This window comes from Callospermophilus lateralis, chromosome 1 (genome assembly GCF_048772815.1).
Source record: "Callospermophilus lateralis isolate mCalLat2 chromosome 1, mCalLat2.hap1, whole genome shotgun sequence".
Taxonomy (NCBI): Eukaryota; Metazoa; Chordata; class Mammalia; order Rodentia; family Sciuridae; genus Callospermophilus; species Callospermophilus lateralis.
This window is the reverse complement of record NC_135305.1, coordinates 13,839,589-13,853,146: the sequence shown is the minus strand read 5'-3', so window position 1 is coordinate 13,853,146 and position 13,558 is coordinate 13,839,589. Positions and strand designations below refer to the sequence as shown.

The window sequence follows — 13,558 nt, the reverse complement described above, 5'->3', positions numbered from 1 at the left end:
ATAAATTTGTGTTTTGTTTTAAAATGTGTGTTGTTCTCCCTGACTCTTCTCCTCTTTTGCTCTCCAACACATTATACAGCTGCACATGCTTTGTGCTGTCATAATGTTCTGCATATCTGTTATTTGAACTGGCTATAGATGTGCCTTTTGTTTGTATTTGAGTCTAAATAGCCTCTGCTATACTTTGAGCTCCTTCATCCTTGTCACAAGGCCTAGAGTGGGGTGCTCAGTAAATATTTATTGTTTAAATGAATGAATGTATCTTTTTTTAAAAAAATTTTATTCTAATTTGTTATGTATGACAGTAAAATGCATTACATTTCATATTACACATATAAAGCACAATTTTCCATATTTCTGGTTGTATACAAAGTATATTCACACCATTCATGTCTTTATACATGTACTTAGGGTAATGATGTCCATTTCATTCCACCCTCATTTCTACCCCCATGCCCCCTCCCTTCCCCTTTTCCCCTTGACCTATCTAGAGTTTATCTAATCTTATCATGCTTCCCCTCCCACCCACCCCGCCCCCCATGAATCAGCCTCCTTATATCACAGAAAACATTTAGCATTTGGTTTTTTGGGATTGGCTAATTTCACTTGGCATTATATTCTCCAACTCCATCCATTTACCTGTAAATGCCATGATTTTATTCTCTTTTTATTGCTGACGAATGCATGAAGATGCATCTTAAGATATTTGAGAATGACTTTGCAGAATTATAGTGAGAAAGGTTTTTGATTCACATAAATGCTTTATAAGGTTAGTCTGTCACTTAATTTTATGATTAACAACAATTTCACATAATTTTTATTTTAAAATAAATTTTATTTACTGGTTTGTGCCACTCATTGTTTTAGGAGGTGAGTCTACAGTGGTGATAACCCTTTATATACTCTTAGTAGATCGCCTGTAGATAAGTTTGAATATCAAGCAAAAGAGAACTCTGTTTTCACAGATAGAAGCCAATATTCAAGGGTTAAGTGGCATGCCTTATAGCACCTATGAATTATTGAGGATTCTTACTTCAAAATACTTGTGTTAAGTTGCTATTCTATTTTATAAATATCCAGTGATCAGTATGCAACATTTCTATGAAATCATGTGGACTTCACATGATTGCTTATGCTTTGGTAAAAGCATTACTTATTATATCCAAAAACATTGTCATCCTGACTCTCCATAAACAGGCAGGCAAGAAATCACCTTGGCTCTATCTTCAAAAGATTTTCAGAATATAGCATTTCATCTTTTTCTACCTCAGCCCTGGGCACCTTCATCTTGTCTAGATTATTTCACCGTTCTGTACTGTTCTCCCTCTGTCCTTACCTCTTTGTGATATTTTTTCAACAGTTAGGATGCAGTGACAAGTTAGGGTACCTCACTCTGCCCAAAGCCCTTTGGTAGGGTCCCATCTTTGAATAAAAGCCAAAGGCCTTCAAGGCCACAGTCTTGTCCCTATCATCTTTCTGGCCTTATCTGTATTGGTTGTATACTTCAGGTTTGTGCAGATGTCACTGTATGGACAGAAGCTTCCCCCACCTCCTCATATTGATTGGTAATCACTCCTCCTTGGAATATCTGCACTTCTATTTTACTCTCCCCTTTTCTACTGTTTCTAGCCCCTATACTGTTGATATGTGGAAAAGGTTAGAGAAAGATCTTTTTACTTAGCAGATGGTGTTATAGATCTCTCTTGGTGACTGAGGCCCTAGTACGAACCCTCTTGTGGGTTCACATGTGAATTCCTTGGGATGGCTCCTTTGACGTCATTTTCTGATGTTGGAGATCTGTTCTAGCTCCTTCTCTTTCAGCTCCCTCCCTTAACTCCTGGGCATAGTACCTTCCATAGCCTCTCACTTCTGGGGTACTGTGGCCATTGTGCCAGACTCTTAGATGAGGTACTATCAAAACAACTCAGTCGTGCTGTCGTCTATTGTATCCACTTAGCACCTGGGAAACCAGTGTGTCCTTTGTCTGTCAGTCAACAAGTTGCCCCACTCTCACCCATTTTCTATGCCATCTCTGCTTCTAGTTCCCATTTCCTGTGTGTGAGCAGATACAGAGCAGAAAAGCTAGTCTCTTTACTGCACTAGCAGGGATGAGAAGCTGGTGTCTCTTTCTTGTAGCTTCTCCTACTTATGTGTGATTTGCCAAGAAATTCCTTGCTTGATTTTGGTGTGGTGGGAGTGGGACTGACAGCAGGGTTGGGAGAGCCCTCCTCTTCTGAGAGAAGAGGTAGCATGTTTTTTCCAAGCCAGCAACTTCCAGTCCTAAGGTCACTCAGGTCATAATCTTTCACATGCTAGTGTAGTGGGGTGATGTATGGGGGACACCCTACTGTCTTGCTTTTGGTAAAAGCATTACTTATTATATCCAAAAGCATTGTCATCCTGACTGTGTGGATGATCCCATCCACACAGCAAGGGATTATTATACTGCATAGAGGTATGAATCAGCTGAGAAAAATTAACCAGAAATTATAGAAATAAAATAAAAATTAATTTTTTTTTAACATTTTAAATATTTATTTTTTTTTTATTCAAAACATTACAAAGATTTCAGAATCACATCGGTTACACATCCACATTTTTACATAATACCATAATAGTAACTGTTGTATTCTGCTACCTTTCCTATCCTCTACTATCCCCCCTCCCCTCCCCTCCCATCTTCTCTCTCTACCCCATCTACTGTAATTCATTTCTCTTCTTATTTTTTTCCCATTCCCCTCACAAACTCTTATATGTAATTTTGCATAACAATGAGGGTCTCCTTTCATTTCCAAGCAATTTCCCTTTTCTCTCCCTTTCCCTCCCACTTCATGACTCTGCTTAATGTTAATCTTTTCCTCCTGCTCTTCCTCCCTGCTCTGTTCTTGGTTGCTCTCATTATATCAAAGAAGACATTTGGCATTTGTTTTTTAGGGATTGGCTAGCTTCACTTAGCATAATCTGCTCTAGTGCCATCCATTTCCCTGCAAATTCCATGATTTTGTCATTTCTTAGTGCTGCGTAGTACTCCATTGTGTATAAATGCCACATTTTTTTTATCCATTCATCTATTGAGGGGCATCGGGGTTGGTTCCACAGTCTAGCTATTGTGAATTGTGCTGCTATGAACATCGATGTGGCAGTATCCCTGTAGTACGCTCTTTTGAGGTCTTCAGGGAATAGTCCGAGAAGGGCAATAGCTGGGTCAAATGGTGGTTCCATTCCCAGCTTTCCCAGGAATCTCCATACTGCTTTCCATATTGGCCTCACCATTTTGCAGTCCCACCAGCAATGTACAAGAGTACCCTTTTCCCCACATCCTCGCCAGCACTTGTTATTGTTCGACTTCATAATGGCTGCCAATCTTACTGGAGTGAGATGGTATCTTAGGGTGGTTTTGATTTGCATTTCTCTGACTGCTAGAGATGGTGAGCATTTTTTCATGTACTTGGTGATTGATTGTATGTCCTCCTCTGAGAAGTGTCTGTTCAGGTCTTTGGCCCATTTGTTGATTGGGTTATTTGTTTTCTTATTGTTTAATTTTTTGAGTTCTTTGTATACTCTGGATATTAGGGCTCTATCTGAAGTGTGAGGAGTAAAAATTTGTTCCCATGATGTAGGCTCCCTATTTACCTCTCTTATTGTTTCTCTTGCTGAGAAAAAACTTTTTAGTTTAAGTAAGTCCCATTTGTTGATTCTTGTTTTTAACTCTTGTGCTATGGGTGTCCTATTAAGGAATTTGGAGCCCGACCCCACAATATGTAGATCGGAGCCAACCTTTTCATCTATCAGACGCATAGTCTCTGATTTGATATCAAGGTCCTTGATCCATTTTGAGTTAACTTTTGTGCATGGCGAGAGGAGGGGATTCAGTTTCATTTTATTGCATATGGATTTCCAGTTTTCCCAGCACCATTTGTTGAAGATGCTATCCTTCCTCCATTGCATGCTTTTAGCCCCTTTATCGAATATAAGATAGTTGTAATTTTGTGGATTGGTTTCTGTGTCCTCTATTCTATACCATTGGTCCACCCGCCTGTTTTGGTACCAGTACCATGCTGTTTTTGTTACTATTGCTTTGTAGTACAGTTTGAAATCTGGTATCGCTACACCTCCTGATATTAATTGAAAGCGGGGCATAGTGAGACCAGCTCTGATGGAGACAGGATTTGACAACAAAATGGAGTCTGAGCAGCTATTTATGTGGGCAGGTGCACCAGAGGGTTTCAGTGGGAAGAACTTCTTCAGGAAAACAGGAGGAAGATGGAAAAAACAAGTTATTTGGGACTTAGCAGGTTATGCCAACCTCCTTTATCTCTGGGCAGGCTGGGATTTAGAAATCAAGGCTTTTAGAACTAGTGAGTTCTATGGCAAATACAGAACTTTCCCCCATCAATAGTAATTGCTTTGCAGATGTGCATCCTCTTGGCACCCTTGTATCATGGGGTTCCCCAAAGCAGTGTTTCATTGTCTAGAGTTTCACATAGTTCAAAGCAATGATTTATCAATGACATAACTGGTTCTATTGCCTTTTAGCAAACTTTCTGTTGTGTCTGGCATTTGTCAGCTCTCTTTAGAATTGAGGGTGGCTGTTAGTTTTCAGCTCTTGGGATTTAGCTATGATTTTGAATACATAAATAAATAATTCTATCCAGAATCTTGGTGTATATATATTATATATACTTTAAGGAAGGTTCATTTTGAAGTATTAAATTCTTAGGGTTATTGTTTGTTGGATGATTTGTCTTATTATTGCTTAATACACCAATTTGTTAGAAACTTAATAATTTTAATATGTGAGATTTGGCTATACAATATTAAATCTGAATCACTTTTTACTCTGACTTGACATATATTTGTGTTTTCCAATATTCAGGTGATATATCCTAGAACATCAGAATTATATCTTAAGAGTTCTTGGTCCTTTAAAGAGAATGCAGGCTTAAGTTATCTTTGCCTTTGACAAGTTTTTGAGGGAGAAGGAATTCTGGCTGAACTGATTAGTGACTTGCTCAAGAACTAGCATAGTTCCTTAATTTACAATCTGGGAATATGATAATATGTTTCCTTGATGACAGATTTATGAGACCTAATATATAAAAATTACTTTCACTTTACAGTATGGATTATTCAAGTTCTCTTTCCCTACGCTAAGAGGGTTAATTTCTTTAATGTTTGAACATACTTTTTAGAATCTGGGTTGTTGGACAGCATGAACACTTGCTGGGTCCTTACACATAGAGAGTTCTGAGCTATTTTATTTGTGAAACTAAATGAAGTATATTTAATTTCCAGGGTGAAAAGGAACAACCTGTGTTTGCAATGACTGGCCTACGATGGGGATCCTTCAGAGATGCTGGCGTCAAAGTTAGCAAGTAAAGGATTGTTACATTGATAGTTTTTAAAAAATCATCTTCTGTCCTTGCCTTTGAGGTATTAATATACAGTGGTCTGGGAATAAATCAGGTGGGCCTGGAGGTTGGACTGGGTATAATTAATGAGGTAGGAACACTGAGGCAGAGGTTTGCATCCTGTTTGCTCAACAGTAGCTTGTTGGGAGCTGAAGAGCAGAGTGCTCCATCTCTAATTTTAGTCACAGTATTTGAGTGGACATTTAGGCTCAAGCTAGAAGGAAGGGAAGCTGAATGCCTGCCATACTGCAGTATGTTCAGCTGGGTTCTGAGCTGAAGGCATTGCATGGCCTCAGTTTAATGGAGCTTTTACAATCCTGGTTGGGGTACCTTTCCTGAGAGGTGTTTTTTGTTTGTTTGTTTTTTAAAGGCCTCACAGATTAAGAGACCACTGGCTACCTCTCTTAGAGAAGGGTGAAAGGTGGACACCTGATTGTGATGTGATGTGGGTGAACAGGCTGTAGAGTTGCTGATCAGAGGGCCATTGCTGGCTTTCATTGCAATAGACTTATTTTTGGAGAATCCATTGTATGAAATGAAACTCTTGGCTGGAAAAGAGTGCATGTTGTGTTCCATTTGATGAGGCGAGATAGAGGAGGCTAGGGCTTCCACCGTAGGACTGAGGGAGGTGCTCTGTGAGGTGTACCTCATTCCTGGCAGATGGTGTTTTTGTCTTTTTCTTAAGGCCCAGAACTTCAGATTTCAGTGTGGTTTAGCTGATTGTGGTTGATCTCATACCCAGCTCTCACATCAAGAAACCCTTCTTGGGGCTGGGGTCATAGCTCAGTGGTAGAGCACTTGCCTACCATGTGTGAGATGCTGGGTTTGATTCTCAGCACTGCATGTAAAAAAATAAATAAAATAAAGGTCCATTGACAACTAAAAAAAGAAACCCTTCCTGTACTTGGCAGGCAAGTCTGCCACACTTTCTTTACAGAAATTTCTCTCACTTGTTTCACTTTATTATTCTTGCTAATGAAATTTCTGACTGTGAAATGTCAAAAGACAGATATTACCATGTTATATTGCACACTGCAGTCTTAAATATTTCACATCTTCTTATTTGCAAGTATACCATGATTATGTCGATGCCACAAATTACCTTGTGTTTGATCTGCAGTCTCATATTCCCACAGCTCACCAAGAAGAATTGCTTAGCTCTCCCTAAAACAGGCTGGTGAGAACAAATTGCTTTCCAAAATGTGTTGATCAACAATTAGATACAAGCACAGGTCAGGCCTCTTAGGAATATCTCACATACTTGTCCTATATTTTGACAAGTTTGCAAACAGTGAATTTTAAAATTTGGTGGTGGTTATATTATACCATGGCTAGAACTGGCCACTGAGTTGCTTTTTGTGTGAAAGGAAAAACAGAAGGGACACAAGAAATCACTCCCTAGCTGGCCATAGGAAGACTACAAGCCTGGTATTAAAATTTGCTATTGGTAGAGGTGAGGGAACTGCTGACAATTTAGAAATAAACTGCCTGAGTCAGGATGTTTTTTACTTGGCTAACTGGGAAAAAAATCAAAGTATAAAATAAGCTGGAAAAAAAAATCAGATGACCAAGGCCCTTGTTAGTCGCCTCACAGTATTAACCTAAATAATGATTTAGAGTGCTCCACATTGCCTGTTGGAGCCAGTCTGTACACATTCTGCTATTCCAGGCTCTGCTTACTGTGTCATTGGCCCGTAGTTATGTATTTATATATCTTTATTTTTAAGCTTTCCTTCTTCTTCTGTTACTCTCACTATTTTCCATATCTTTGTTCCTCCTCTTGCCTAAAATGACTTCCTTCCCTCTTTTGTGTATCTAAACCCGACTCAGGCCCACCTACATTCTAAGCTCTGTGCCCTTACTTTATTCTTGTGTCATTCATTTCAAAAGTGTGGCTGTTCCAGTGGTTTTAGGCCTTTAATGATTTTTGTCCTTTCTTGACTCCCCTTACCAATGATAAATAGTGAACAGTTTAAACCATGACCTATATTCATGTATTATTTTCTATTATTTTGGGATTTATTTTCTCTAATCATAAACTCCCAAAGATGGGAATTTTATACTCTATGTTTTTTTGCCTCCATAGACATGGTGAGAGCTAAATGAGTATCTATGGATCAGAATCAGTAGGGAGCAATGAAGGTAGGATGGTTGATAACACAGATAAATTTCAAGAAAGGAATCTACTTTTCCCCCCACATTTTTTATCGGTGCATTATAGTTGTACATAGTGACGGGGGTTGTTGTTACATATTTGTACTTACACTCAAGATGGCAGTATAATTTTGGCCAGTATCACTCCCTAGTATTTCCTCTTTCCTCCCAACTCCTGGTCCCTTTCCTTTATTCTACTGATCTCTCTTTGATTTTCATAAGAGGACCCCCACCACTAACCCCACCACCTTTCTGTTCCTTTTTCCTCTCTAGCTTCCACATATGTGAGAAAACATATGACCCTGGACATTCTGAGTTGGGCTTATTTCACTTAACATAATGTCTCAAGTTCTTTCCATTTTCCTGAAAATGCCATAATTTCATTTTCTTTATGGCTGAATAAAACTCTAATGTATATACCATATTTTCTTTATCCATTCATCAGTTGATGGATACCCAGGTTAGTTTCATAGTTTGGCTATTGTGAATTGTGCTGCTATAAACATTGGATATGCATCCAACACTATAGCCTGAGGACTTTAATTCTTTAGAATAAATACCAAGAAGTGGTAAGGCTGGATCATATCATGCCTAGTCTTTTGAGGAACCTCCATACTGATTTCCATACTGGTTATACTCATTTATAATCCCACCAACAGTTTAAGTGTTCCTTTTTCTCTACGTAAGAGGAATCTACTTTCTAATTCCAACTAGGCATCTTCCTTTCTTCAGTAACTTTTATGTGTCTAGCAGTACTCAGTGGGTCCTCTTCACTTTGATTTAACATTTGCCACTAAAACTGCATAACGCAAGTAATGTGAAAGTATGCTGGTTTACAAATTTTTATTGTTGGTGTGTTGGTGTGTGTGAGAAGACATGGGGTACAGGATCCCATTGTGTGTCCTACAACACATAAGGCTGTGCAGCATCTGCATCATCTCAGTGTGGCTTCAGCATCCTATCTTTGCGGCTCTTTTGACTGTGTTCTCAACTGCATTCTGTGTTTGAAAATCTGTATTATAATGATACTTTTGAATTTAAGGACTCCAAATTCTGGTTATTTCTCTCTTGTAAATTGCAAACATCTTTATATTGTCTAATTACATACAGTTGGCCATGGCATTGAAATACAGATTAAAATGTACTGTAGTATGCTTATGTTAAGCCACAAAGCCTCCAGAGCAGCAAATCATAATAGCAGTGTCATTCTAACATATCATTTATCATGAGTGCTATCTATCATATTGTTATATCTTTTAATATTCTAATCACATTTATCTTGGTCTTCCTCAGGTACTGGTATCTTGGGCCTCTAAAAATCAAAGCAGCCCACTTTTTCAGCACTCTTCAGGTAAATGCAATTTATAATGTAGAACCTGCCCTGTATTACTTTGTCATTTTTGTGATGTGTGCATTTGAGGGTTCTTCTTTTTAATTCCTTGTAACAAATGCATGTGGCATACTCCAACATTAAAATGGTCCATTTGATTATATACAATTACAGAAGGCATTCTTGTTTTTGTAAGAAACCACTGCTCATCTACAAACTCATTTCTTCCATGACCAAAACCATATTTAATTTCTCTTTGATATTTTACTTCCCTTTGTTATTCACTCACTTTTAACAGACAAACCTTGAACAGAATGATATATATCTCAATTATTTATATGTGTCTCTATTAGTACCTTCCAATGAATTGAAAATTTCTAATGTAATATCTCTAACCATACTTATGTATAATGTCAATAGGTTTCAAACTATACTAGCCAAATATGGGTAATGGTTACTGTATACAGTACAGATATAGAACATTTAAAATTTTTTTTTATTTTAATATTTCTTTTTTAATTGTCAATAGGCCTTTATTTTATTTATTTATATGTGCCGCTGAGAATCCAACTCAGGGCCTCACACATGCTAGGCAATTGCTCTACCACTGAGCCACAACCTCAGCCCTAGAACATTTTCATCATCAGAGAAGGTTCTTTTGGATAGTGCTGCTATATATACTATACATTAAAAATTATTAAGGGCTAGGGGTCTGGCTCACTAGTAGAGTGCTTGCCTAGCATGTGTAAAGCCCTGGTTAGATTTCCAGAAGAGAAAAACAAAAATAAAAACACAGTAAAAATCTTGGCACAGAGAAAATCTCAGCAATTTATATTACCGAAATGCTAATAGAAAAATCATCCTTATCTGTGGACTAAATACTATGATCAGCTTTTATGCTAATCAAAGTAGTATAATCAGTTTGGTTGGCTAATCTGAAAATTGGTAGTGAGAAAATTGGTTCCAATGTTAATATTCAGATTTATCAAGTTTTTTTCCTAATTATAAGAGTAATACTTGTCCATTGCAAAACATTTGAAAAACATAAATCCCTTAACCTGAAAAAAATTCCTGTTGGGGGCTGGGGATGTGGCTCAAGTGGTAGCCCGCTCATCTGGCATGCCGTGCGGCCCGGGTTTGATCCTCAGCACCACATACAAACAGAGATGTTGTGTCTGCCAAAAACTAAAAAATAAATATTAAAATTTTAAAAAATTCCTTTTGGATTTAAAACTTAAATGTTAAAACTAATATTGCTGAAATACAATAGTGATTTTAAAAATTAACTTGCCTTTCTATATCAGAGGCAGATTGGATTGTAAAGTGCATTATTATCCAAGAGAGTAATCACACTGATGAGCAGTGGGCACATTTAGGAATAAACAGCATGACTGTATGTTGAAAGGGTGGAGTACTGTTTCCACAGTGTATTCAGTAAGCAATTATTGATATAAGCCTAGGATACCGAGCCCAAACAAGAGGTTTTCTGACTTCAAGAAGTATTTATATGCTTGAGAGAAGTATTACAAGAAAATTTACATTTTGGCGAGTGCTAGGGGAGAAATAGGAAAGGATGAGATGGAAGCAGAGAGGGCAGCTTCCTAAATCTAAGTAAGGGTCAGAAAGTCTTCTCAGTGAAGGTGACACTTATGCTAAATTTTTAACTGTAAGTAGGACTAAAAAAGAGCATTTTGGTTAGAGAGACGGGCCTCGTGAAGTCCTTGTCACAGAGATGGACCATGGTCATTAATTACAGTTTATGCCGTAGGATGTCAGGAGAGGAAGCCGGAGGACAGGTTGGGGCAGGCTTTGATGTGCCATCTGACCTTTATCCTTAAGGCACTGGGGAGTTTTTGAATCTTAAGCAGAGGCAGGCACATAATGAGCAATCTGCATTTTGGAAAAATTGTTTGGCAGCAGTGCAGGCAAGAGATTAGACATGGGTGGCTAAAGGAAGGACATTGGAGAAAAGAGTCTTACAGTAATTCAGTGATAAGGTATAGACTAAGGCAGTAACAATGAATGTGGACAGTGCAGGTCAGATCAGAGAGCTCTTGAGGTTAAAGGTCTCAAAAGTTGGAAGAACACTGGACTGCCATAGATTTTTGGTTTAAGGTACTGGAGATTGGTAACTTAGTTTTTCATTAATATTCATAATACTAGAGTAAGATCAAGTTTGTGAAGAAAGATGAAATTTTTAGTTTTGTTTGTGTGAACTTAACAGAGAAATGGAGATACAGTTGTGAGTTGGGTGGAATTCAGCAGAGTGGTCTGGTCTAAAGAAATCTATTTAGATGTCATATGTGCGTGAGTGGAGTTAAAACTCTGGGTTTGGTGAAGTCACCATTGACAGATGGCCAGGAATAGCCTTGAGGGATTAAACATTTAGAAAGCTGGAAAGGATGACTAGGAAATGCTAAGAAGAAATCTAGGAGAGTTCCAATAGAGAAGCCCACAGGAGAGGAATTTCTAGAATTGTAAGAAGCAACAGCAAAGAGTCTAGATCAAGATGGGAATGTGTCCTCAGGATTTGGCAGCCATGGTGACCTCTACAGTGGGGGCAGGGTAGTGGTATATTAAGGAAAGCTAAGGAATGAGCGGGAGGTAAGGAAGTGGACACAGTAAGTGTATTCTACCCTTTCAAGAACTTGGCTTGGGGGAAGAAAGAGAAACTTGATTTTGAAGAGGAGTTAAAAAAAAAAAAATGTAAAAGCTGGAGAGAAGTAAGAAGTAGATCAGTGGAGTGGTTTTTTTTTTTTTTTTTTTTTTTTTTTAAATTTTTTCCAATTTTGTTTTCTAGTTATAGATGGACACAATATCTTTATTTATTTATTTATTTATTTATTTATTTATTTATTTTTAAATTTTTATGTGGTGTGAGGATCGAACCCAGGGCCCCCACGTGTTTGAGGCAAGTGCTCTACCACTGAGCCACAACTGGAGTCTTTCTTTCTTTCTTTCTTTCTTTCTCTCTTTCTCTCTCTCTTTCTTTCTTTCATCTTAAAGAGAAATATCCCTGTTTTTATACCCAGGGGTAAAAGAAAAGAATAGGAAGAGGTGAAGACAAAGGAGATTGAGAAAGCATGACTACATTGACAAAAATCCAGGAGCAGGTAGAAGAGTGTAGGATCCAGAGTTATCCTGGGGCAAGGAAGCAATGCAGTTTTTACTGAGATGGAAGGTCTGGATGAAATCAAGTTTATAGATAGTTAAGGACATTCTCACAAATGTACCTAATGTTCTCATTGAAACGAGTGATCTGCCAAAAATGAGGTGGGTGGTGATGGTGGCATGGAAGATTTTGAAGATGGAAGAGAGGAGATTTAGGGTTACCAAGTGGCATTGAGGACCTGAGCATATTAGTGCCACCATAAAAATTTGTGGTGGCATTAATATGCTCCTTTAGGATTGTGTTTGTCTATCAGTGCTCAACAGGAGTATGTTTTTTTCTTTTTAATAGTGCTGAGCCCTGATGTAGGAATACTGAACGGAGCAGCAAGATCCAGAATTGGGGCTCTCTAGGGCCCATGTTATCAAAGAATAAAGTCACAAGAGGGCCAAAGAGTAATGGGGAAAAAGGTGATTTAAAGTAATAGAATCTTAATTTGACACTGAGAGAACATGCAGAGATCAGGAACAGGAATTAACAATGTGATTGAAAACTTTGTGATTAGGATCTCAGAGACCTTTTCTTCTTCTAAATGTGAGCCAAGTTATGAAAATATGCAGAAGCAGGCAGATAGAGATGAAAATATCCGCAGGATTGCAAGATGCAGCCTAGACTTGTGGTCACAGTCTGATTTCCTAACACTTCTGATTGTATTTGTCCAGCTGAAACAGCCAGCCCCTCCTGGACAGAGACCACCTGGGTAGGCTTATGTTTGCATGAAGAGGCGAATGTGTCTCAAGGACAGCCAGTGTCAGAGAGGGAGGAGGCAGGGGTGGTCCCACATGTCAAGAACTGGGGAAGAATAAGCAAGCAGTGGAGTAAAAGGAATCCAAGATTGTTACTGTTTCCTAATTGTCCCTTTTGAAACCAGAGAACAGGGAGGTGATTCCCTCTAACAGACATACTGGGAACAAAAGAATCAACTAGAAGACTCCAGAATGTGTTTACAGAGTGGGCCATCAGGGTTTTAGATGTCTAAGATGGAATAGTTCTGAGTAACTGTCAGGGATAGGATGAGCTATGGAAATAGTGGCAGTGGTGAATCAGAGGGTTGAGAAGCTAAGGTGTGGTTTTAATTATTCCTGTAGGCATCAATGCAGTTCAGGATGATGCTGATGTGGGGTGCCAGGGAGTAGATGAGTGTGCCCTAAGTGAGCACAATGAGCTTTGAAGCAGAAATGAGAGACCTGGGCTGGGTTTAGAGTGTGAGACTGGGATAAACCGTTCTGGCCTCTTTGTGAAGTATGATTCCAGATGTGAAGTAGGTATTTGATGCAGTTGGATTTTTATCAGTCTCATTTTTGTGTTACCAATTGTAAACCAAAGATAAGTTTATTATGAGATGACTACTCTGTGCTCACTCATACTGATTTTTTGGGGGGCGGGGGTGGGGGTGGCGGTTGGGCAATTGTGAACAGTGGTTGGCAGTCCATTTTGGTCTCCTGCCTGCTGTATGTTAAGGAGAGCAGTGAAGGCAGCAGTCACTGAGTTCAT

At 38.6% G+C, this 13,558-nt stretch overlaps 1 protein-coding gene across 1 annotated transcript in view; it reads left to right on the top strand.

Annotated features, from left to right (window-relative positions):
* The window catches only part of Agk (acylglycerol kinase), a 69,211-nt gene that overhangs the window by 50,518 nt on the left and 5,135 nt on the right, over positions 1 to 13,558 (top strand). The window contains exons 10-11 of the mRNA XM_077109919.1: positions 5,296 to 5,375; positions 8,859 to 8,916. Of these exons, the coding sequence (XP_076966034.1) occupies positions 5,296 to 5,375; positions 8,859 to 8,916 (138 nt within the window). The remainder of the gene's footprint in view (positions 1 to 5,295; positions 5,376 to 8,858; positions 8,917 to 13,558) is intronic.